This window comes from Scyliorhinus canicula, chromosome 6 (assembly GCF_902713615.1).
Source record: "Scyliorhinus canicula chromosome 6, sScyCan1.1, whole genome shotgun sequence".
In the NCBI taxonomy this organism is placed as follows: domain Eukaryota; kingdom Metazoa; phylum Chordata; class Chondrichthyes; order Carcharhiniformes; family Scyliorhinidae; genus Scyliorhinus; species Scyliorhinus canicula.
Window position 1 is genome coordinate 40,359,349 of NC_052151.1, and position 25,810 is coordinate 40,385,158.

At 42.4% G+C, this 25,810-nt stretch overlaps 1 protein-coding gene across 3 annotated transcripts in view; it reads right to left on the reverse strand.

The window, feature by feature from the left end:
- The window catches only part of afg1lb (AFG1 like ATPase b), a 223,421-nt gene that overhangs the window by 63,602 nt on the left and 134,009 nt on the right, over positions 1–25,810 (reverse strand). For all 3 annotated transcript variants that reach the window (XM_038799216.1, XM_038799213.1, XM_038799214.1), the window contains 2 exons: positions 23,084–23,142; positions 3,766–3,848 (listed from right to left, as the gene is read on the reverse strand). In XM_038799216.1, the coding sequence (XP_038655144.1) occupies positions 3,766–3,848; positions 23,084–23,142 (142 nt within the window). The remainder of the gene's footprint in view (positions 1–3,765; positions 3,849–23,083; positions 23,143–25,810) is intronic.

The following is a 25,810-nucleotide window of genomic DNA, read 5'->3' on the forward strand; positions in this document are numbered from 1 at the left end:
ATTACCGCTCTGCTAATATTCTGCTGATTTAAAGTATACACTTCTGTAATATAATTTCCTATAATTGGATGCATGCCATATTTCAACTGCAGCTTAGTCAATGCTTCGTATAAATTTAATATAATTTATTTGATTTTACATTCAATGCTCCTTTGTCGTAACAGCCAGAATCCCATTTGTTTTTTTCTAACTGTGCTCCCAACTTTAAACATCCTTCTCTGTTCCTCTTCTTTTAAGAATCTTACTCTTCAATGTATATGCCCTTTCACTGTTCTTTTTTCTCAAATTTACTACTTCAACTTCACAATTCTTTTTCAGCCCATGCCCAAACTATTTAACAACATCAGAGTTTCCAACAGACTTCCAAGGTACACATAATCTGCATCCTCCCAAAAGATAAAGAAACTCCATACTCTTTGCTTTCCTCCTCATAGCAAACTCTTTTGCATTTCCATTCTCTTCATTACCACCCATCTTAATTTCATGTGCCACTTGACCAAACATTTTCTGAAATTCTATATACACTCATTGTATTCCTTTTACCTGCATCAGTTTGACTCAGTGCTAGTAGTCTCTTTTCTGTGTCTGAAGATTGTGGGTTCAAGCCCATTCCAGGACCTGAGCACCAAGAAGCACAGAACATAGAATTCTTACTATGCAGAAGGAGGCCATTTGGCCCATCAAGTCTGCACGAACCCTCTGAAAGAGCACCCTACCTAGGCCCACTCACCCACACTATCACCGGACCCCACCTAACCTACACAGTTTTGGACACGAAGGGGCAATTTAGCATGGCCAATCCACCTAACCTGCACTTCTTTGGACTGTATGAGGAAACCGGAGCATCCGGAGGAAACCCATGCAGACACGGGGAGAACATGCAGACTCCACACAATCCCCCAACGCTGGAATTGAACCCGGGTCCCTGGCACTGAGAGGCAGAATGCTGACCACTGTGCCACCGTGCTGCCCTAATCTAGGTTTACAGTCCTTTGCAGAATTCAGGAGAGCTCTATTGTCAAAGACATTAAACCAAGGCCCTTTCTGCCTGTTCAGGTTGATGGAAAAGTTCTTACCACTCCCTCCCTGGCCATCCTCTCAGAGAAGCACGGGATGCTTCCTCTCGGGGAAGCATGGGATTTTCCTGGTGTTCCAGCAACCATCCTGCCCCAATCAAAACCACTAAATTAGGTGAACTGGTGATTTGTCTCGTTGGAAGATTTTGCTTTCTGCATATTGGCCGTCAAACTTGCTTCCGAGTGACCGACCACATGTAACATTCAGTAACTCACTGTCTGTGAAGTGCTTTGGTACACCCTGAGGATACAAAAGGCAGCACACATATGCAAGTGTTCTTCGCCCAGAAACTTGTTTCCTCAAACAGAAAGAAAACAATGAAATTGGTCAAGCATGACTTGCCATTTATAAATCCCCAGTAAACCTGGAACTTTTTAAATGTTTACACATTTCATCCCATCCCAAGTGGGCTCCAGCAAGTTTCCCACAACAAAGTCAAACCGGCCTAAATTCCCTACCTCATCATTTTACTCTTCACTGAAGAGACACATAAATATTTGTCACGCTCCAGTCCTTTGCCACCTTTCCCACTTCAAAACAATTTTGAAAGATTATGGTTGGTGCCTCCATCAGCTCATTCTATCTTGTTTCACATGTATATCAGATGTGCCTAGACACTGTTACACTTGTAGTCTCAGTAATTATTTACAACCCAGTTTACTTTTGGATCCATTACCATCAGCAATTGCTGTTCTCATCAAGCTTTCATTGGAACTGTCTTGCATAGGAATGGCAAATTTGTTCTGTGTTGTTTTGGTAAGTAGCAACGATAGGTGACATTGTATTTATTTATTCACGGGATGTGAGCGTTGCTGGAAAGGCCAGCATTTATTCCCTTTGAGAAGGAGGTGGGGAGCTGCTTTCTTGAACCACTGCAGTCCATGGTGTAGGTACACCCACAGTGCTGTTAGGGAGGGAGTTCCAGAATTTTGACCCAGTGACAGCGAAGGAACGGATTTGCAAGGTGCTATCTTTGTGAATTCTGAGGAAGAGTCTTTGTGAATTCCTGCAGTACATCTTGTATATGGCACTGTGCGTCAGTGGCGGAGGAAGAAGCGAATGTTTATGGATGGAGTGCCAAACAAGCGGACTGTTCTGTCGAGCTACTCAAGTGTTGTTGGAGTTGCACTCGTCCAGGAAAATGGCCAGCATCACTCTCCTGACTCTTGCCTTGTAAATGGTGGACAGGCTTTGGGAGTCAGGAGATAAGCTACGCGCCACAGGATTCCTACTTCTGACTTGATCTTGTAACCACAGTATTTATATGGCTAGTCCAATTCAGTTTCTATTTTTTAATAAATTTAGAATACCCGATTAATTTTTTCCAATTAAGGGGCAATTTAGCGTCGCCAATCTACCTACCCTGCACATCTTTGAGTTATGGGTGCAAAACCCACGCAAACACGGGGAGAATGTGCAAACTCCACACGGAAGTGACCCAGGGCTGGGATCGAACCTGGGACCTCAGTGCCGTGAGACAGCTGTGCTAACCACTGTGCCACCGTGCTGCCCGTCCTGTTCAGTTTCTGGTCAATGGTAACCCCCCCCTGGATATTAATAGTGGTGAATTCAACAATGGTAACATCTTTGAATGTCATGAGGAGCTGTTTAGATTATCTCTTGTTGGAGATGGTCATTTTCTGGAACTTGTGTGACACAGATGTTACTTGCTACTTATCAGCCCGAGCTTGGATACTGTCCAGTCTTGCTGCCTTTGGGCATGAACTGCTTCTGTATCTGAGGAATTGTGAATGGTGCTGAATATAGTGCAATCATTAGTGAACATCCCTCCTTCTAACCTTATGATGGAGGAAGGTCATTGAAGAAGCAGCTGAAGATGGCTGGGCCTAGGACTCTACCCTGAGGACCTCCTGCGGCAATTTTTTGGGACTGAGATGATTGACTTCTAACAACCACAACCACCTTTGTGCTAGGTAAGACTCCAACCAGTGAAGAGTTTCCCCCCCAATTTCCACTGACTCCAAGATTTGCTAGGGCTCCTTGATGCCATGTTCGGTCAAATGCTGCCTTGATATCAAAGGCAGTCAATCTCACATTATCTGGCAGAAGTCCTGGGGTTAGAAGGTAGGTCACAGATCACGATAATCTCATTGAACAGCAAAACAGGCTCGAGGAGCTAAATGACACCTCGTGTTTTCTATGATCCTATGCTGTAACAAGGCCTTCATGGCACTCAGAAACATTACGTTTGGGCCAAGTGTCGTTTCAGACACTACCGTTGCATTTGTTGGACAAATAGGATTATTTTGGATGCTTGGGTCTTACAATTCAGTTAAGATTACAGAAAAACTACCATTTATGAATGGGACAGGACAAATCCACTTACAGAAACTGCTTTGAATCTGTTGAGAATGTACTCAAACTTATAAGATTCTTACATATTTACAAAGATCTTCATGGGTATAAACCTTGCACCACATTTTCATGCTCCTCTTCACTGTATTTCCCTCATATTTTGAGACAAATAAAATGATACATTTTCTCTGTTAGCTGTATTGTGGTGAGCTCAATTAATAGTCTGAGATATTTGTACTGTACCAGAAGTTGAAGACTTGTGGGTATCTGGCAATTTTCATTATTGACTCCAAGTCTGGCGGTTAATCACAGTTCACTCTACTACCACTTCTCCATGCCATAAACTATCTTAATTTTTCTTTTTGAGCTTACAGATAATAAAGTTTCCCTGCTCCAGGAAGGTGTCTTTTCCTATAGTCAGTCTCTGCATTCAGCTGGATAGCTTCGCAATACTTCTGCAAAAAAAAAAATACAACAAAACAAAAACGAGGATTCAGTTGAACTTTTGTCAGCCAAGAAAAAATAATTGATTCAAGTTTCAAATTTAGTATTAACCTTTTCAATTTCTCAGAACTATATTCATTGTACAGAATGCATTCTCAAGTATTCAAATACACACCATTTACATCATCACAGTTTTGTTTTTGCCAATGTGCTAAGACATCTCATACAATCACAGATAAAAGTGGCAAATGGGATAGTCCTTCGCCAAGTCACAGTGAAGTAAGTGCTGTCCAAACACAGAATCACATCTAACGTGAGACATTAATGTTCAAAGTCGGGCTGGTGTAAAATGGTCAGTGCTTCAAGAGGTTGGTTATGAGACATCAACTCCATACTCTCAGAATGCCTTGGTCCACTGCAATTTGCATACTGCTACAACCAGTCCACTGCAGATGACATCTCCCTGGCTCTACACTCATCCCTGGAGCAACTCGACAAAAAGGACTCCTACGTCAGGCTCCTATTCATTGACTACAGCTCCACCTTCAACACCATAATCCCAGCCAAGCTCAGATCAAAACTCCAAACCTAGGACTCGGTTCCTCCCTCTGCAACTGGATCCTCGACTTCTTGGCCCATAGACTACAGTCACTGAGGATAAACAACAACATCTCCTCCATAATAGTCCTCAATACCGGAACCCCACAAGGCTGCATACTTAGCCCCCAACTATACCCTCCATACACACATGTCTGCGTGGCAAAACCTGGCTCTAATTCCATTTACAAATTTGCTGATAACATGACGGTAGTGGGTCAGACCTCGAACAACAATGAGTCAGAATACAGGAGGGCGATAGAGAAAACTCCTAGTGGAGTGGTGTAACGACAACAATCTCACTCTCTCAACGTCAGCAAAACTAAGGAGCTGGTCATTGACTTCAAGAAGCAAAGTATCGTACACACCCCTGCTTGCGTCAATGGTGCTGAGGCGGAGATGGTTGACAGCTTCAAATTCCTAGGTGTGCACATGACCACCAATCTGTCCAGATTCACCCACTTCAACGCTACGACCAAGAAAGCACAACAGCACCTGTACTTCCTCAGGAAATTTGGCATGTCCGCATTGACTCTTAGCAATTTTTACAGATGCACCATAGAAAGCATCCTATCTGGCTACATCACAGCCTGGGTATGGCAAGTGCTCAGACCAAGATCGCAAGAAACTACAGAGCCCAGTCCATCACAAAAAACTGTCTACATCTCCCGCTGCCTGGAGAAAGTGAGTAGGCCATCTGGCCCTTCGAGCCTGCTCCGCCATTCAATGAGATCATGGCTGATCTTTTGTGGACTCAGCTCCACTTTCCGGCCCGATCACCATAACCCTTAATCCCTTTATTCTTCAGAAAACTATCTATCTTTACCTTAAAAACATGTAATGAAGGAGCCTCAACTGCTTCACTGGGCAAGGAATTCCATAGATTCACAACCCTTTGGGTGAAGAAGTTCCTCCTAAACTCAGTCCTAAATCTACTTCCCCTTATTTTGAGGCTATGCCCCCTAGTTCTGCTTTCACCCACCAGTGGAAACAACCTGCCCGCATCTATCCTATCTATTCCCTTCATAATTTTATAGGTTTCTATACGATCCCCCCACATCCTTCTAAATTCCAACGAGTACAGTCCCAGTCTACTCAACCTCTCCTCGTAATCCAACCCCTTCAGCTCTGGGATTAACCTAGTGAATCTCCTCTGCACACCCTCCAGTGTCAGTACGTCCTTTCTCAAGTAAGGAGACCAAAACTGAACACAATACTCCAGGTGTAGCCTCATTAACACCTTATACAATTGCAGCATAACTTCCCTAGTCTTAAACTCCACCCCTCTAGCAATGAAGGACAAAATTCCATTTGCCTTCTTAAGCACCTGTTGCACCTGTAAACCAACTTTCTGTGACTCATGCACAAGCACACCCAGGTCTCTCTGCGCAGCAGCATGCTTTAATATTTTATCATTTAAATAATAATCCCGTTTGCTGTTATTCCTACCAAAATGGATAACCTCACATTTGTCAACATTGTATTCCATCTGCCAGACCCTAGCCCATTCACTTAACCTATCCAAATCCCTCTGCAGACTTCCAGTATCCTCTGCACTTTTCGCTTTACCACTCATCTTAGTGTCGTCTGCAAACCTGGACACATTGCCCTTGGTCCCCAACTCCAAATCATCTATGTAAATTGTGAACAATTGTGGGCCCAACACGGATCCCCGAGGGACACCACTAGCTACTGATTGCCAACCAGATAAACACCCATTAATCCCCACTCTTTGCTTTCTATTAATTAACAATCCTCTATCCATGCTACTACTTTACCCTTAATGCCATGCATCTTTATCTTATGCAGCAACCTTTTGTGTGGCTTGTCAAAGGCTTTCTGGAAATCCAGATATACCACATCCATTGGCTCCCTGTTATCTACCGCACTGGTAATGTCCTCAAAAAATTCCACTAAATTAGTTAAGTCTGAAAGTGGGGGCCTTGGGGCCCATTTGTGACTATTTGCAATACACAGCGAGCAATGATCTGATTGGGTAGCCATTGTCCCACAGGATAGGTTTGATGTGCCCTATCCCAGCGTCAAGATTGCATGGTGAGCAAATGGTTCATGTCCTATTTCTGAGATTGCCGATAAGGCCAATTTTATAATACATGGTGCTGTTGGAACCTCTGTGTCCACGGTTAGCTGTGATTCTGCGATTGAACAACCCCAAATGTGCTAATAGCTACACCAACAACCAATTTAAGATGATCAGTTGAGTTTGTAACGTGGCTCAGTTACGCTTGCTGGGGGCGACATACATTCATACTCAGGGACCCGTTCTCTGTAAACAAAAGCAATCTGTTGAAGCCTTGATCCTTTTTTACCCGGGGCCGATAGCTTGGGGGGCCGAAAGTTCCCCATTGTTTACTCCAAGGCAATGCCTCTTCAAATCAGGATCAGGTAAGGAAGCCAAGGGTCAATTTATGCCACAGGGAGCTTTTGTGACTGGAAGGTTGTTTCTAGTGGGGTTCCGCAAGGCTCAATATTGACTCCCCTGCTGTTTGGGGTATATCCACGATTTAAACTTAAATTTAAATGAGAAAGAAGCTTGCAGATTATATGAAATTTGGCCGTGTGGTTAAAGATTTGGAAGAAGCTATCAATGGTGGACACAAAAGGGACAAATGGAATTAGTGCAAAGGGAGGACAAGGAAATATACAATAAATGATGTGCTTCAGAAAATTGTAGAGGAACGAAGTGACCTTCAGAGTTTTAGTCTGCAGATCCCTGAAGATAAAAGAACAAAAGCTAAGGTGTTCAAGAAGGCATATGGGATACTGCCCTTTATTGGCTAAAGCCTAGAGTACAAAAGGAGGGAGGTTATTCTAGAACTGCATAGAATTCTAGACAGTATATTGCAGGAAGGGTGTGATCACATTAGAAAGAGTACAAAAGCGATTGACAAGAAGTTTGTCAGAAATAGACATAATGGGGTGGCATGGTTGCACAGTGGTTAGCACCACTGTCTCACGGCACCGAGGACCCGGGTTCGATCCCGGCCCCGGGTCACTGTCTGTGTGGAGTTTGCACAGTCTCCCTGTGACTGTGTGGGTCTCATCCCCACAACCCAAAGATGTACAGGGTAGGTGGATTGGTCATGCTAAATTTCCCCTTAATTGTAAAAAAAATGAATTGGGAACTTTACGTTTTTTTTTAAAAAAGGAATAGAACATTTTAGCTATGAAGATTGGACAAACTGGGCTCGTTTTACTTGGAACCGTGGAGACTGAAGAAAGATTTAATTGGTGTATATAAAGTTATGAGGGCTGAGGGAGAGTGGTTTAGAAGGACCTATTTACTTTAGCAGAGAAATCAATAACCACGGGGCACAGATTTAAAGGGATTGGTAGAAGGATTAAAAGAGAATTAAGGAGTAATTATTTTCACCCAGAGGGTGGTGTGATCTGGAACGCGCTGTTTGTAAAATTGGTAGAAGCAAAAATCCTCATCACATTTTAAAAATACTTGTGGATATGCAGTGGAAGTAGCATAATCCACAGGGCCACAGACCAAGAGCTGGAACGTGGGGTTGGATTGATGGAGTAATCCAGGAGACAAGAAGAGGAAGATTCAAACAGATTTATTCTAAACTCAAAAGTGAAACTGCACCCGTGGTGTACAACACAAGTATCCCAGCCCAGGACTATCAGAACTCCCAGTCTGGTCTGGGACGCCATTTATAGGGCTCGGTAACGAGTCCCAGCTGGGCGGGCCTCCGTCTGTTACCATGGGAACGCATACTCCACGAGCCCCACAAGGAGATCGATAAGTGATCCTCGTGATGGTTAGCACATTTGGTTAGGCCTTTTTCAGCCGGCAGGAACACAATGAGTCAAATGGCCTCCTTCTGTGCCATAAATCCTTCCATGTTGCTGTGTGTTTGACTGGCAACTTAAAACAAGATGAACCGGTTGTTATTTGAACTGAATGGATTATGGTCACTTTTTTTCCCCAAAGTCTGCCTGTGCCTTTTAGGAGAATAGTTACGACAAATATCCTCCATAAATACTGACAAAAACAGAAAAATTGCTTTGAGAATAGGAGTTACAATTTAGCACAGCAGCTGCGAGTTATTTATTATGTTCTGCTGCACAAGAGATGAGCTACTGTCAACAACTAATGCAAAAATAGATGTTGCATCACTGTTACTATTTTTTTTTTTTAAACTGCTTAATAAACATGATTAGTAATTAAAGCTCAAGTCAAAATGTTATTCTGCCTCTTTCTGAAGACTTGGTAGATTATATTGAGGGCAGGTGTTAAAACTAAAATGGGTTGTCTGTTCCATCCTTGAGCACACCATTAATTCACCTAGACATCGAAGCAAGTGAAATTATTCTCATAAGTAGCTAGGATTTATTTACAAAATTTGTCTGAAACACAGCAGCCAAAAATAACTAGGTAAAGAGAGCAAATAAATCACAAAAGCTGTGACACCGGTTTCACCATGTGACCTTCATCATTAACATCAAGTGGGAAAGGAAATAAAATCTGAACAATGAAAACTTCTTAGTGCCGAATTTTAATTAAAACATTGACTTTTTTCACAGTAAGTGAAAAAATGTCTTTACTCGAGTGAACACAAGCTTGTAAATGAAATAGGCTCCCGATTTTAATGCTCTATTATTGTTCCGATCAGGATTGTTGTTGTGGTATCAAGTCGTCATCATCAAATGTGGAGATAATTTTGAAGGTAAGCTTTTTAAACTGAGTTTTGTCATTTTTTTCCACAGTTATTGGGAACAATATTTGGGAGTGTATGGAAGCACATTGACCAATATTTTCCATTGTTGCAAAGAAAATACATTCCTTACACCACCAACAAGCTGAGCAAGGATTAGCATTCGAACAGGATGCTACTGACAGCATTTAATTATTTGGCTTCATTCATGTACAAGGTTTGTCATGCATGTTCAAGAATGCCAAATTCCTGCTCAACACAATGGTAATCAAATATGAGTGTTTCTACTGGATGCATTGCCGTTCTGGGTCTTTACCAGTCAAGAGACATGAGATAATGGATCTTCCCATGGCTACATTTTTTCTGACACAAACAGAATCTATTACCTCTGGGAAGCGACATTCTTAACGATTTATCAATCTTTCAGGAAGGAGGAGGGGGAGGGGGTGGTGGTGAAGAGACAGGTGATCATTTGCATACAGTAGTTTTTCCTTTGGAAGTTTAATTGAAATCCAAAAAAAATGTTTCTCAGATTAAAAACGTGGTATATCACTGTTCATATCTATAGCTAGGTACATCTTTACACCCAACTCCCAGAAGTGCCACGTGCAAAAGGAATCCAATGCCTCGTGGGAGAAAGGCGTTTTCGAAGAAGTTAATTTTAAAAGTTTGCAAAAAGGATTTTCTCAGTTATTCACATGACAAACAATTGTTGAAAGATAAGAGAGAGATGCACAGAGAAAATCAAGCTCCGCGGTACACAGGGATTAAGGTTAAATCATATTTACAGATTTCTCAAGTTGATTTGCTGTACTGCAGTATTAAGGATTTTTAAAAGATACTGTGGCTTGATTCCCTTCTTTCATTTACTCTCTATAATTGGAAATAATTGTCCTGAATTACTTTTATTCACGCTGTCAGGGTTCTTGACAGGCATTATAGTGATTTTCAATGATGCAATCTTTCATCTCTGATGTATCTTTGCAACCCATTGAGACTCTAGATCATGGAAGTTTCTGTGCTGCGAAAGGACAAAAGATTAGGCATACGTGCAAAGGCAATGAAGAGAACAAAGCTGCAGTTTGCATGACATGAATGAGGAACTTTCTGGTGATGTTATGAGCAAGATAAAGCAAGTTCTGAAAACTTCTGGCATGTATAACAAAACCTTTGCACCTTGCTGACCACTTACAGCTTCCCAGGTTAGTGCATTAGATAGAATTCTCATCAGACTCCTCCATAACCAAGAAAACTTGAGCATTTTTTCTTATTGGTCCAATTGTAGCCACGATCAATAGAAATCAGGTCCATCTTGGGCTTCAGTTAGCTTTAGATTGTGGACCGCCATGACTACCGTGACATTCTTAGGTTTCCAAAAGGCAACCCCGTTCAGCATAGGGAAGACTCGGGCAAAGTAAGTGTCTGGTTTAGCTCACTCGGCTAAATTGCTGGCTTTTAAAGCAGGCCAGCAGCACGGTTCGATTCCCGTACCAGCCTCCCCGGACAGGCGCCGGAATGTGGCGACTAGGGGCTTTTCACAGTAACTTCATTGAAGCCTACTCGTGACAATAAGTGATTTTCATTTTTCATTTCATTTCCAGCGCTCAAAGTGATTGCAGAGAAGGCTCAGTTATTCAAATGCAAAGGTGTCAAAACTATGCAGGAAGGAGACTCCTCATTCTCACAGGAAAGCATTTTTTAAGTTTGCAGGAAGGGAACCCATTTAAATAGTGAGAATCATTTTCAAGCTATCTGCATTAAAGCCTTTCTAACGTGTACATGTTATCCAAACAACCAATTTAGAAGTCTTGTATCCCAGTTGGATATTTGGAGATTAAGTGTTTTCAAAATGGGGTGACTGGCATCCTAAGGGTTAACTATCGCAGCTGATGACAGTCAGCAATATACAGAAACGCTTCTGACCAGCAATGATTAATAATGATTCCAGAAATAACGCTGCGACAAGTTCCACCTACTATACTATCAATCCTTGTCCTAATCAGCCTTTAAAATTTAGGTGGTTAAGAACTGATTCTTTGAATCATTCATAATTGCATAGTGAAGTGCTCAAAATGCATAAATGAAGATTGCCAAGTCAACTACTGGAACCCTGCATGAGACATGAATACATATAATCCCATTTAAGTGAGGCACTGCAATGCTTTGTCAGTATCCCCGCACTCTCTTTGTTTTGGGATACAAAATCTCCCCACAGACAAGCTACAAGTTCCAGAAAGCCATAATATGATGAGTTTGAGATGGTTTCACTTTAATAAGCAGGTTGTGCAGTTTAGTTTCTTTAAAGATGTACTGCAATATTCTATTAAGGTTCCTCAAAATAAGGGCGGGAAGCTATTCAGCTCATCACGCCTGCATGGGGTCGCTGAAACTGCCCATTCTCTTGTCATTTCCCCTTTTAAACCTTTTTACTTTTCAAAACATATCCAATTTATTTGAAAAAGCTATGAGAAAATCTGTTTCCGACCTGTTTTCTGGAGAAGCATTCCACATCCTGACACCTCTGAATGAAAATACAAATCTCAAAACTTTTCCCTTTTATGATTTTAAAGTTATGACTTCTAATAAAGCGACAATTTTTTCCATTTATTTCATCAACCTCAATTCTGAACATCTCTTATTAGATCTCTTTATTTAGTTTTCACTAGTGACCAAAGCAAGGTTAAAAGCTAATCTGCTAAACAAGTGTTGTCTTCAAATTATTACTCACTTTCTTGTTTTAACACTTGCAAATAATAGGGAAATAATATTCAAGATCTAGTCACATCAAAAGTTATGTTACACTTTGTAAAATGGAAGGTTACTGTAAAATGTTTTCCCCCCCAATTTAGAGAATCACGACAGTGCAGGAGGCCATTCAGCCCATCGAGTCTGCTCACCCCCTGAAAGGGCACCCTCCTCAGGCCCATGCCCCCACTCTATCCCCATAACCCAATACCAGTTGGTACCAAGGGACAATTTAGCATGGCCAATCCACCTAATCTGCACATCTTTGGACTGTGGGAGGGACTTGTGGGCGGCATGGTGGCACAATGGTTAGCACTGCTGCCTCACAGCGCCAGGGGTCAATTCCAGTCTCAGGTGACTTGTGTGAAGCTTTCATTTTCTACATGGGTTTCTTCCGGGTGCTACGGTTCCTCCTACAGTCCAAACACATGGGGAGAACGTATAAACTTTACAGAGGTGACCCAATGCTGAAATTGAACCCAGCTCCCTGGCGCTGTGAGGCAGCAGTGCTAACTACTGTGCCGCCCCACTTCTCACTTGCTCAGACTGTTCACCACTGTGAAACCCTACAGCAAGATTCAACTGGAATGTTAGTTTTAACTCGCTGTTAATGGAAGGCTTCACTCATTTAGTGGTTTCATGGTCATCATCAGACTTCTAATTCCAGATTTTTATTGAATTGTAATTTCACCATCCCCTGGGTTCCCAGAACATTGCTCTGGATCTCTGGTTTCCTGTCCAGTGACAATACCACTGTGTCACCCCGGCTTCACTCATTTAATAATGAAGGCCAAGAACTTGTATTTATTTCACAACCCTCACATGAAAAATCAAAGACCAACAGATCAAGGAAATTGGAAGGGAGCTTAATCCGGAGATGGTGGAGGCCAATAGAACTTCCCGTACCAGCCTCCCCGAACAGGCGCCGGAATGTGGCGACTAGGGGCTTTTCACAGTAACTTCATTGAAGCCTACTTGTGATAATAAACGATTTTCATTTCATTTTCATTTCAACTGGCGAAGAGAAGAAATTTTTGCAGACATTTTGATGTAGGTAGGAAGGGACATAGTGAGGGAGGTTATTTTTCTTAAATAAATTGCAAATTTTAAGGAGATAGTGGCTGAAGGATCAATCTGAGATGCTGAAGACTGAAGACTGATCAAATTTCAGAATGAAGCTTAAATTGATTTGAAGATGACAAGAGGATCTTGAAATTAATTTGCTAAACACAGGGAACCAGGGCAACTTGTCAAGGATACCAATGATGGGACTTGTAGTAAAGTTCAGGATTAGTTGAAGTTTGTGAAGAATGGGGAAATGCGTGCTGGCAGGGACCGTCAAAGAAATCAATCTTAAAAGCGATCTATGCGGGGAATTGGGTTTAGCATCCATAGGGAGAAGAGCATAAAGCCAACAATGTTCCATAGATGCAAATGTGCATGCCCTTTGCACTTGTGATATTATCTTTCACAATTTGTCAAGGGTAAGTCTTAATCTCTGGCAAACGTTATAAGCCCTACAACAATAAAATCTGAGCCAATGATTGAGGGTCAAGGTTGAAACATTGAAATACTCCTCGTGTGACTGTGGGAGGAAAGATCATGAGGAGACGTCGTGACTCCATCATGTAGGTATGAGTGAAAGGATACGAGACCTTTTGACTGGTACAAAAGGTGATGTCACATGGGATCAGTGGTGAGCTGGAAAGATAGATACAGAACGGTAGCATGGTAGCACAGTGGTTAGCACAATTGCTTCCTAGCTCCAGGGTCCCAGGTTCGATTCCCAGCTTGGGTCACTGTGCGGAGTCTGCACATTCTCCCAGTGTCTGCTTGGGTTTCCTCCGGGTGCTCCGGTTTCCTCCCACAGTCCAAAGATGTGCAGGTTAGGTGGATTGGAGATGATAAATTTCCCTTAGTGTTTGGTGGGGTTGGTGGGTTACAGGGATAGGGTGGAGGCATGTGCTTAAGTGGGGTGCTCTTTCCTAAGGGCCGGTGCAGACTTGATGGGCCAAATGGCCTCCTTCTGCACTGTAAATTCTATGAAAACAGAAGTGGCTCGGTGACAGAAGACAGAGGGTAGCACTGGAAGGGTGCTTTTTGAATGGAGGGCTAGGACTCGTGGTGTTCCGCAGAGATCAGTGCTTGGACCTTTGATGTTTGTATTCTATATAGATGATTTGGAGAAAAATGTAACTGGTCTGATTAGTAAGTTTGCAGATGACACAAAGGTTCGTGGAGTTGTGGATAGTGATGAGGATTATCAGAGGATACAGATCGGCTGGAGACTTGGGCGGAGAAATGGCAGATGGAGTTTAATCCGGACAAATGTGAGGTGATGCATTTTCGAAGGTCTAATACAGGTGGGAACTACACAGTAAATGTTAGAACCCTTAGGAGGTATTGACAGGTAGAGAGATCGGGGCATACAGGTCCACAGATCACTGAAAATGACAACGCAGGTGGATTAGGAAGTCAAGAAGGCATATGCATGCTTGCCTCCATCAGTCTGGGCACTGAGTATAAAAATTGGCAAGTCATGCTGCAGTTGTACAGAATCTTAGTTAGGCCATAGTTGGAATATTGTGTACAATTCTGGTCGCCACACCACCAGAAGGATGTGGAAGCTTTGGAAAAGGGTACAGAAGAGGTTTACCAGGATGTTACCTGTTCTGGACGGTATTAGCTATTTGGAGAGGTTGGATAAACTTGGATTATTTTCACTGGAACGATGGAGGTTGAGGGGCGACCTGATAGAAGTTTACAAAGTGGACAGAGTGGATAGTCAGAAGCTTTTTCTCTCCCCGCCCCTCCCCCAAGGTGGAAAAGTCCATTATTAAGGGACATAAAAGGTGCGAGGAGCAAAGTTTAGAGGAGATGCTTTGTTTTATTCATTCATGGGAAGTGGGTGTTGCAGGCTGTGCCAGCATTTATTGCCCATTCCGAATTACCCTTGAAGGGGAAGTTAAGTGTCAACCACATTGCCTTGGGTCTGGAATCACATGTAGGCCAGACAAGGTAAGTAGGGCAAGATTTCCTTCCCTAATAATAATATAACAATAATCGCTTATTGTCACAAGTGGAATTCAATGAAGTTGCTGTGGAATGCCCCTAGTCGCCACATTGTGCTGCCTGTTCGGGGAGGCCGGTACGGGAATTGAACCCGCGCTGCTGGCATTGTTCTGCATTACAAGCCAGCTGTTTAGCCCACTGTGCTAAACCAGCCCCTTAAGGACATTAATGAACCAGGTTTTTTTTTTACAACAATCAACAATGGTTTCATAGTCATGATTAGATTTTTAATTCCAGATATTTTATTGAGTTTAAATTCCATTACCTGCTGTGGTGGGATTCGAACCCGGGTCCCCAGATCATTATCCTGGATAGTTTCTGGATTACTAGTCCAGCGACAATACCACTATGCTACCACCTTGCAAGGCAAGTGTTTTTACACAGAGGGTGGTGAGTGCCTGGAACTCACTGCCGGGGGAGGTGGTGAAAGCAGATGCAATAGCGACATTTAAGAGGCATCCAGACAAATACATGCAAAGGATGGGAAAGAGGGATATGGTGCAGGTTTTAGTTTAAACAGGCATCATGATCGGCGCAGGTTTGAGGAGCCTAAGGGAATGTTCCTTTGCTGTACTTTTCTTTGTTTGTTTGCTGGAGGCAGCTTTACTATATCTTAAAACACATTTCAAATAACTCAAGTCTTTATTTTTCAAACATGGATGCAGCAACTTGTTTTGCAAATATGTTCTCTCTTCACATATTCAGGAATGTAGGATCAGAAGGAGACCATATTCCCTTGAGCCTGTTCCTCCATCTATTTAGATCATGAGCTGATCTGCACATTTACACCAAATTTATTTTGGTCGGGAGATGCTACTACCAATCTGGTGGGCGGCAGGGTAGCACAGTGGTTGGCACAGTTGCTTAATTCCCAGCTTGGGTCACTGTCTGTGCGGAGTCTGCACATTCTCCCAGTGTCTGCGTGGGTTTCCTCCGGGTGCTCCGGTTTCCTCCCACAAGTCACAAACGACATGCTGTTACATGAATTGGACATTCTAAATTCTCCCTCAGTGTACCTGATCAGGCGCTGGAGTGTGACGAGAGGGGCTTTTCACAGTAACTTCATTGCAGTATTAATGTAAGCCTACTTGTGACACTAATAAAGATTATATCTCAGTTTTGGGATTTTCAACTCACACCCAGCCACAGCCCCTTTCTGGGGGACAGAGTTCCAGATTTCAACTATTCTTTGTCTGAAGGAGTACTCCTAATATCACCAATGAATAACCTATCTCTATAAGTTAAGCCCTTGCCTCTCACACCACAGGAAATAGTTTCCTATCAATTATTTAATTGTTTGAGACCCATAAAATACGTAACTCCTTAAATCTTCTTTACTCTTAGGAACACAGATAAGTTAATCAGTGTGTTATCAGAGGAAAACACTTCCGCTGATTGCTAGGTGTACTGAAATCATAAAGCAACATGAAATCCAACATAGAGGGGAGTGACAAAATCAACGGAAACCAGTACCAAACATTTTATTGCATTTTGGCTTAACTAAAGGTATTTTCCTCAGGTGCTTGTCAGCCTCAGTCTATAACTATTTATCAGAATATTAGAAGCATTGTGATTGTAGATCAGAGGATTCAATAAAATAACAAACTTATAGAGCAACACTGAAGGAACATTTTGACTAACACGATAATTAAACTAATGTTGCAGTAAGTCATTCCCGAAGCTTCTAAAATTTTAATATCTATCTGTAAATTTCAAACACAATTCCTTCTAGAGCTCTTATAACAAACCTTTATTTCTCTGTACTTGCAAGGCAAGACATGAACAGAAACAGCAGCAAATTAGTAAAACCAGGGGAAGAATTAATAGTCCTCAGTTGCTATGTTTGCACAAGGAACCAATTCTAATCAGTGCTGGAACAACCGTCTACACTTATTTTCCCTTTATACACAGTGATCACATAGGAAGAAGCCAAAATAGCAGCGTGATGTGCAGTTGGTTTTTTGTAATAAAATCACCATTTCCACAGTGAGAATGCTCAAACCCACCCACAGCAACAAAGAAAATGGAACAGGTTTACATCCCCGTGGGCAGTATTGGTACTTTCCTTTAAAAGTCATATTTGCCCACTATATTACTGCATGCAAGACACAAGCTTGTAAAAAGTCAAGTTAAAACACTTTTTCCACCTCCAAACTCTACCTTGGGCCTGAATCACTTTTTAAGACGGGGAGTTCAATTTTTTGATCTGTTATTGTTCGATCTAGAGGGAGAAACTCGAGATAACTAACTCCTTCAGCTGTGTTGAGGTCTACTCCTCATTACCAACAGCTGAAAACTTTTGATGCTTTTTGTTTGAAAAGAATCAACCAACCTCAAAGCACTTGGTCTAAAGCAAATAGGGGGCTGTAGTCCTTTCACCATTTCTGTGTTACAGCTATTATGCAAAAAGTATAAAACACTGCCTTTATGCTGCCAAGCCACAACTACTCTTCTTACATCAAAGCATTTTCACCACAAGGGTTTTTTCTTCCAAATTTATTCATTCCCAAAACAGAAGACAACGATTCATACACCCTAATTACATCTAATTATCAATTCTTTTTTCTGTGACCAACTTCAGCCAGAGCTATTTATTACTTGCATTTCTCACACCCTCCCCCATGCCTTTTGCAAGACAGCTAACATAATGGCAAGATCTTTGGAGGACAATTATTATTTCTTTTATGGTCTGTTATAAAGGTTCTACCTGCATTAAATAATTATTCTATTATTAGTTTCAACAGAAAATGCATGTTAAATATGGGGACCTCCTGGTTAATTTGACAGTTCCCCATAGTGTTGCTGCTTAGAGGCAGTGGAAACGACCTCTCCTGTGGGGCTTCTCCTCATGCTTTCTTTTCATGATCTAAATGAGACGTTTATTGGATTAGGGTTCTTCTCTGCAGACCTCCGAGGTGGCCTGTAACAAAGAACTTAAAAATCCCAATGACTATACTAATTGCCCTGGGATTAAAAACAGAAAACTTGATTCGGCATTACATCAGCACACCAAAAACAGAGGAAATTTATTAGTTTCATTATGGGCCCTGATCCTTTCAACCAGAGTGGGAGCTAGTGGGCAAGGCATGGTAATAGTTAGACTTTCATTAGAAACTTAAACAATACACAATTGACATGGGCCTAATTTTGTGACGCCAAATAAGCATCACATACTTTTGAATTGAGGAGAAAATTGAGATAAAAATAGGTGGCAAAGATTCAGAGTTCAGCTAAAATTTAATTGACGTCAGTGGGCCGACTCTGCACCGCAGAGTCAATTGATAAGCAACTACATCGGCAGCGGATTAACCTCAGTACTCGGCTCAGGTGACAGCAGCACAGGGGCTGACCTCACAGGTTGGTCTTTGGGTCATCGTAGCCTATAAAGGGCTGTTGTTGTGTCAAAGTCTTATAAGGTTGCAATCTGACAACTCAATTTAAGCTTCCAGGCAGAAGACTCTGCGAGGATGGTTAATTGCTCATGCCATTTGCTATTGGAAAGATGCTTGTTAATGGAACAGAGGTGCCCAAGTTAAAAAATACGAAGAAGCTTCAATCCATCGGACCCAGGAGAATAAAATAAAAAGGAGGCTTGGAAGAAAAAATGTTGAACATCTCAGTATCCATTAGCTAAGTACTATGTGATCAGAATGCCTCATAGTATCTATTGGAAACAACCTTTTACAAAATTAAATGTTTTAAAAGCTCACTGACAACAGAGGTCAGTGTTCTGCCATACAAAGCAACTGCTATATTTGCTCATGATGGAAAAGGGTTCACAGCCGTCACGTCACAAGACTCTCCATTCTAATTGTCCGCAATAGGACTTTGTGACTTCAGAAGTTACCTCAGACTTTCAACAGATTGATTTTTTGGCAACGGAGGAGGTTACCAAAGTCAAAAGAAAAATCTAATCTGATTTGAGCATTTTGCTTTTACTTATTAATAAAAAGGGCCAACTGAAAGTCAGAAAAGTTTACTGTTCTTGATTTTATTCTGTTGCTAGGTTAGCTTTTCCTGACTCATTTTAAAACCTTGGTCCCTGGGGCTGAACTATCCAGTATGAAGCGGTGCCTTTCCATCGAGTTTGAACCCAAATATGAGTGGTGCAAATAAATGCATTTTTTTTGTTTTTAAATCACCTGGAATGAAAAGTTTTCAGTAAATTGAAAGGAGAAAGCAATTCGGTTTAGAGTTGCTGGCTTCCAAGAAGAGATACTTGTAGAGAAGTGGAGATGAAATTATGAGGAACTATGCAATCATGATGGCATCACATGCCAAAGGAACACAGTACAACAGAATGTAGGGGCAGGAAGAGCAAGTCTTTCCCATACCTCTCATGAAAAAGCAACTTGATGTGAGGCACTGAGCAAGTTATGAGATACAGCCTGCGAGCATAAGGATGTAATAGTACTGGAGTGGGTGCAGAGGTGATTCACCAGGATGTTGCCTGTGGATGGAACATTTTAAGTTATGAAGAGAGGTTGGATAGGCTTGGGTGGTTTTTGCTGGAGTAGAGAAGACTGAGGGACGACTTGATCGAGATGTACGTTTATGAGCGGCATGGATGGACAGGGTGGATAGGGAGCAGCTACTTCCCTTAGTTGAAAGGTCAGTTGCCAGGACACAAGTTCAAGGTCAGGGCAGGTTTAGGGGGGATTTGAGGAAAAACCTTTTTACCCAGAGGTGGTCTGGAATGTACTGTCTGGGAGGCGGGTTGCCTCACATCCTTTAAAAAAATACCTGGATGAGCACTTGGCACATCATAACATTTAAGGGTATGGGCTAAGTGCTGACAAACAAGATTAGGTAAGCAGGTCAGGTATTTTTTCATGCGTCAGTGTAGACTCGATGAGCCAAAGGGTCTCTCCTGTGCTGTATTATTCTGTGATTCTGTGCAATGGATTTTCAGGAGTAATTTCCCAAAGAATGGAGATAAATTAACCCAGTTTCCCCATCTCACCAAGAATTGCAGCATGTTATTCCTGCACACCTTCCACTCAGTTCCTGGAAAGAAAGAAAAAGCTTGTCCAAGGAGGGAGTCAGACTTCCATGATGATTTTGAAACTACAATATAGTATGTTTATTTTGTTCCCTGTTCCCAGTTACACCAATAGAAATGTATCAATCTGTTTTAACAAGTGGAAACTAACGTCAATGTGTACAAGTGTACCAATCCTGCAAATCTGTTTTTGGGACCCTGAAATATATGCAATCCAACTATTGTTTTATTCTTTTATGGTGGGCGTCACTGGCAAGATGATATTGATCCCTTGAACTGAGTGGCTTGCTAGACCATTTCAGATGGCCCTTAATAGTCATCCACATTGCTGTGGGTCAGGAGTCAAATATAGGCCAGAACAGGTAAGGATGGCAGATTTCCTCCCCTAAAGGACAATCAGTAAAATCGGATGGGTTTTTAATGGCAATCGTTGAAAGTTTCATGGTCCCCAACTAGCTTTCAATTCCAGGTTTTATTAATTGAATTTAAGTTACACCAACTGGCATGATGGGGTTTAAACCCGTGCCCCCAGAGGATTAGTCTGGACTTTTAAATTACAAGCCCAGTGACATAGGCTGTATCACAGCCGCCCCTCCGATGTAACCATCACGTAGAATTTGCAGCACAGAAACAGACCATTGGTCTAAGTGGTCTAAAGCAGTATTTGTGCTTTCCTCCCACTAAAATTACCTCTTCCCATCTTTTCCCACTGAAGCCCACAGTTCCCTTCACTCTTAAGTAGGCTTCAAGCCTCTTACAATACTTCAACCTTTCCATGTGGCATCAAGTTTCACATTCTCACCACTCTGTAATAAAAAGCCAGCTAAATTCTTTGTCTGAGAGCAACAGTCCTTTATTTATGATTCCTGGTCTGGACTCGCTCACTTTTGGAAATTCCATCTCTACGTCCACCCTATTGAAGCCCCTCAGAATTGTAAAAGTAACTATATCAGGTGTCCTCTTTTGCAGAACCCCAGACAACTCAATCTTCCCCATAGTTTTACCCTTTCAATTCTGGAAAAATGCTTGCACATCTTCACTCCACACTCTCTCATGTTTCAATATCCATTTTGGAGTACAGAGAGCAGAATTGCTCATAGTACTCCACGTTATCCACCTGACCTTTGACATTATCTCCTTGGGCGGGATTCTCCGGCCACGCCCACCTGACGACTGGAAAGTCCTGCATGAGGTCAATGGACCTTTCCATGGTCCGCCTCCTGCCTACGGTGATCTTTCGGTGGGCGGGATGGAAGAATCCAGACCCTTGTTTTTGTGTTTTATTCCTCTCGAAATGAATGCTACTATTTTGTTTGCACGTTTTATGACCTTATCGTGTGTTGCTACTTTTCACAGAATTTACAGTGCAGAAGGAGGCCATTCGGCCCAACGAGTCTGCACTGGCCCTTGGGAAGAGCACCCTACCTAAGCCCACACCTCCACCCTATCCCCACACTTCCACCCTATCCCTGTAACCCCACCTTACCTTACCTTTTTTGGACACTAAGGGCAATTCAGCACAGCCAACCCACCTATCCCTGCACATCTTTGGACTGTGGGAGGAAACGGGAGCACCCAGAGGAAACCCACACAGACACAGGGAGAACGTGCAGACTCCGCACAGACAGTGACCCAAGCCGGGAATCGAACCGCTGTGAAGCCATTGTGCTAATCACTATGCTACCGTGCTGCCCTATCGATTAATGAATGTGTTCTCAGGTATCTTTATTGCTCTACCCAAATTGGATTATGATCTTCTAAGTACCAAGCTTTACCATATAGAATTTTATGTAATTTATCCACCATTTTAATGTTAAGGTCTCTTTTTGTCTTCCTGTATTTTGACAGTCTTCCACAATATTAGTAATACCCACCAATGTGATAGCATCTACAACTTATGACCCATTCCTCCAATTCCTAACTCTAAATCATTAAGAAAAATGGTGAATGAAAAGGGCTGGGTGGATTGGGGAAAAAAACAATGAATTTTTCCAGCTTTGCTATGAAAAAGATAACCGAAAAATCGACCATAAACATTTCTGCCGGAGTGTGCGTCAGGAAGCCTGCAGACACCAACCCACAACCATATTTTTGTGCTTGTTTGCAAGTTCTGCTCTTGTGCTCACAGTCAATAAAATGTAGCAGCCTGTATACATAATGAATAAGGGTCAAACTGTTCAGCAGAACAGCACAGGGCGGAGCGGTGGCAAAGTGGTTAGCACTGCTGCTTCACAGTGCCAGGGACCCAGGTTCAATTCCAGCCTTGGGTGACTGTCTGTGCGGAGTCTGCACATTCTCCCAGTGTCTGTATGGGTTTCCTCCGGGTGCTCCGGTTTCCACCACAGTCCAAAAAGGTGTGGTTAGGTGGATTGGCCATGCTAAATTGCCCTTAGTGTCCAAAGGTGAGGTAGGGTACACTTTCAGAGGGTTGGTGCAGACGCGATGGGCTGAATGGCCTCCTTCTGAACTGTAAGGATTCGATGATTCAGATACAAATGTTTTTCAACATAAAAAATATGCCTGCCTTGGTCACTCAACAAAAAATAACTCCAAACAAATTCCTCTTCTCTTCACAATTCAGAGATTTAAGGTCCTGGTGAATATAATGCTCTGACAGGGACTATTACATAAATCCAATAAGCTGTCAAGAGGGTTAAACATTTTTCTAATAATCATGCCAAACCCACTAGTCAGTCTGCACTTAAAAGAATAGGTGTCTCCAACACCCGTTGGAACAGAATGCACGTACTTAAGGGGTGGCAAAAGGACACGTCAATTCAAAACTCCATTCAGATGCATTTCTACAGCAGTAAATAAATTACTTCTCTCCCCAACATCACACCTGCAATATTCCTCACCAAATCGTTCTTGCCCATTTGTGTTTTTTTTAATAAATTGCCTGTGGCAGTCACAGAGTTAAGAAAAAAAAAATCAAGCTATCGAGTTGCTGTGTGCCCACTCAAAAATCTAAGGACCCGTCATTGTTCGATTCTCCTTTTCGAACAGCAATTCCATTAGCAGCATTGGTGGTGTAATTATTAGTAGCATTCTCCTTGAAGGCAAGATCAAAGGAACCTGTGTAAACCCTGATTATCAATATTACAGTCAGAAAGAGAAAACATCAAAACATGACTTTCTTTACCTTCAGGACAGCAATGAATGGCACAAAGTTAGTCCTCTGAAGCCCATTTTTATAGAGGTCTGAAAGAGAAAATTGGCATTAGCTTTGCTACTCATCTTGATAATAGCATTTCTTTTTTCACTTTGGTAAATAGCAGCCCCCCTCTCGCCCCCCCAACACAACAATAGCAGATAATAGCAAGACCAAAGAAACAAAATTGATTCCTGCTTGAGCAATATATAGAGTTCTTTATATTGATCCGTGATAGTTACGGTGTGAATTAGAGTGTGCACAGCAGCAGACAGTCCGTAGACCCTCTGAAGTAAAAAGATCCATGGCCTGCGTGACACGACTCATTTCTGAAACGGGGAGATAAAGCCTTTTATTTATTTTTACAAAAGGATCATAACCAACTGGCACTGCCACTTTTCAAACAGTTTGAACAAAATACCTTCAAAATAAATTTAAATGAACAGGTTCAGGCTACCTTTATGCTCAATAAATGTTTCGAGAAATTCATGAATGTTTGCTGGAACATCTATTGCTTCAGCTCTTGAGTGTTGGATTTCTGTTTTATAAAAACAGCTTAATCGCAAGAACAAGACTTCCAACTGCAAATGTTTTTGCAGTGTTGTAACTCGGATATAAATATCCTTTCACAAGTGGGGACAGTTTCTCCCTGTTCACTCTGTTCAGATCCCGAACAATTTTGAATAACTTGATCAAATCTCCTCCCAACATTCTCTACTCCAAGGGAAAAAAGTCATAACTTCTCCAATCTATCTTCATAGCTGAAGTTCCACATTCCTGGAACCATTCTCGTGAATCTTTTCTGGGCTCTTTCCAATGGCTTCACATCCTTCCTACGGTGCAGTGTCCAGAATTGGACACAATGCTGAGGCTGAGCTAGCGTCTTATACAAGTTCAACAAAACTTCCTGCTCTTGTACTCTATGCGCCTGTTAATAAAGCTGAGGATACTTGATGCTTTATTAACTGCTCTCTCAACTTATGCTGCCACCTTCAATGACCCTGAGTGCCCTGTGCTCCTGTACCGCTTTTAAATTGTATCCTCTATTTTTCATTGTCTCTCCATGTTCTTCCTACCAAAATGAATCACTTCACATTTCTTCACATTGGGCGTCATCTGCCCCTGTCCACCCATTCCACCAACTTGTCTACGTCCTTTTGAAGTTCTACACTAACCTCTTTACAGTTCAGATGCTTCCAGGTTTCGCATTTTCAAACTTTGAAATTATGCCCTGTACACCAATCATAACGTAGATATTAATATACTAGAATTAACATACCTCAGGAAAAGCAAGGGTCCCAACATTCTGAACCATACTAAAAACCTTCCACCAGCCTGAAAAACATCCATTAGCTCTACTCCCATTTCTGATCACTCAGTCAATTTCATATCCATGTTGCTACTTTCCCTTTTATTGCATGAGCTATAACAATGCTCATGGGTGGTGTGTGACACTGCAACAAATGCAAGTCCATATACACCACATCAACAGCTTTGCCCTCATCAACCCTTTCTGTTACCTCTTCAAAAAAACTCCAGCAAGTTAGTTGAACACAATTCTCCCTTAGGAAAACCATGAACCATATCCAGACCCTGGTCTCATGGTTAATGCCCAGTAATGCTTCATTAATCTCATTCAGAGGAGTGATTGGCGTAGAAAATTAGCCAAGGTTCTTACTTGAATGTCTTTGAAACCCCTGCTGCAAAGTACCCGCATATGAATGTCTGAGAGGATAGGGTTGTTTTCATTCATAGTATTTATAGAAAAATACATAGACATACAGGGCAGGAGGCCATTCGGCCCATCGAGTCTGCACTGGCCCTTGGAAAGAGCACCCGATCTAAGCCCACACCTCCACCTTATCCCCGTAACCCAGCAATCCCACCCAACCTTTCTAGACACTAAGTGCAATTTAGCGTCGCCAATCCACCTAACCTGCACATCTTTGGGTTGTGGGGGTGAAACCCATGCAGACACAGGGAGAATGTGCAGACGCTGCACAGACAGTGACCCAAGCCAGGAATCGAACCTGTGCTATCGTGCCACCCCGAAAATAGAACATCAAAAATAGAAGCAAGAGGGGGCCATTCAGCCCTTCAAGCTGGCTCCACCATTCATTAAGATCATGGTTAATTATCAAATCAATACCCTGATCCAGCCTTCCCCCATATCCCTTGATCCATTTTAGTTCCAAGAGCTATACCGAATTCCTCCTTGAAATTACACAACATTTTGGCCTCAAATGTCCACGGAGGCAGAAGTCCCGTCACCAGAATTCCTTTTATTTACAACCCAACAGCTGAACAACCATGACCATTCAGTCTGCTGTTTATACCAGGAGTGCAGAGGATCTGACACTCCCTGTTATATACACAGAAAGGGGTTCCCTCATTGGGCCACGAATCAGGGAACTCGTATTCTAATTGGCCAATCTCAAAGGCCCAGCCTAAGTCATTACACCCTTTCCCCCCCAAAGTCCAAGGAGCCCCAATGGTCCTCGTGACTCATGGGTCTCCTCCTTCGTTTTTGCGCCAGGTCCGGCTCCTCCACTTCAGCCTCCGACGTAGGGGGAATATAACGGCTAGACGCCCACCTTTTCCAATGTGAGCGCCTGAGCGGCGGTTCGCCCCTTTCCTCTGGTGGCTGGGGTACAGATGCGGCATCATCCACGGTGTCCATATCCGAGTCCGATGTCCTCACCAGTGATGTCGGAGGGG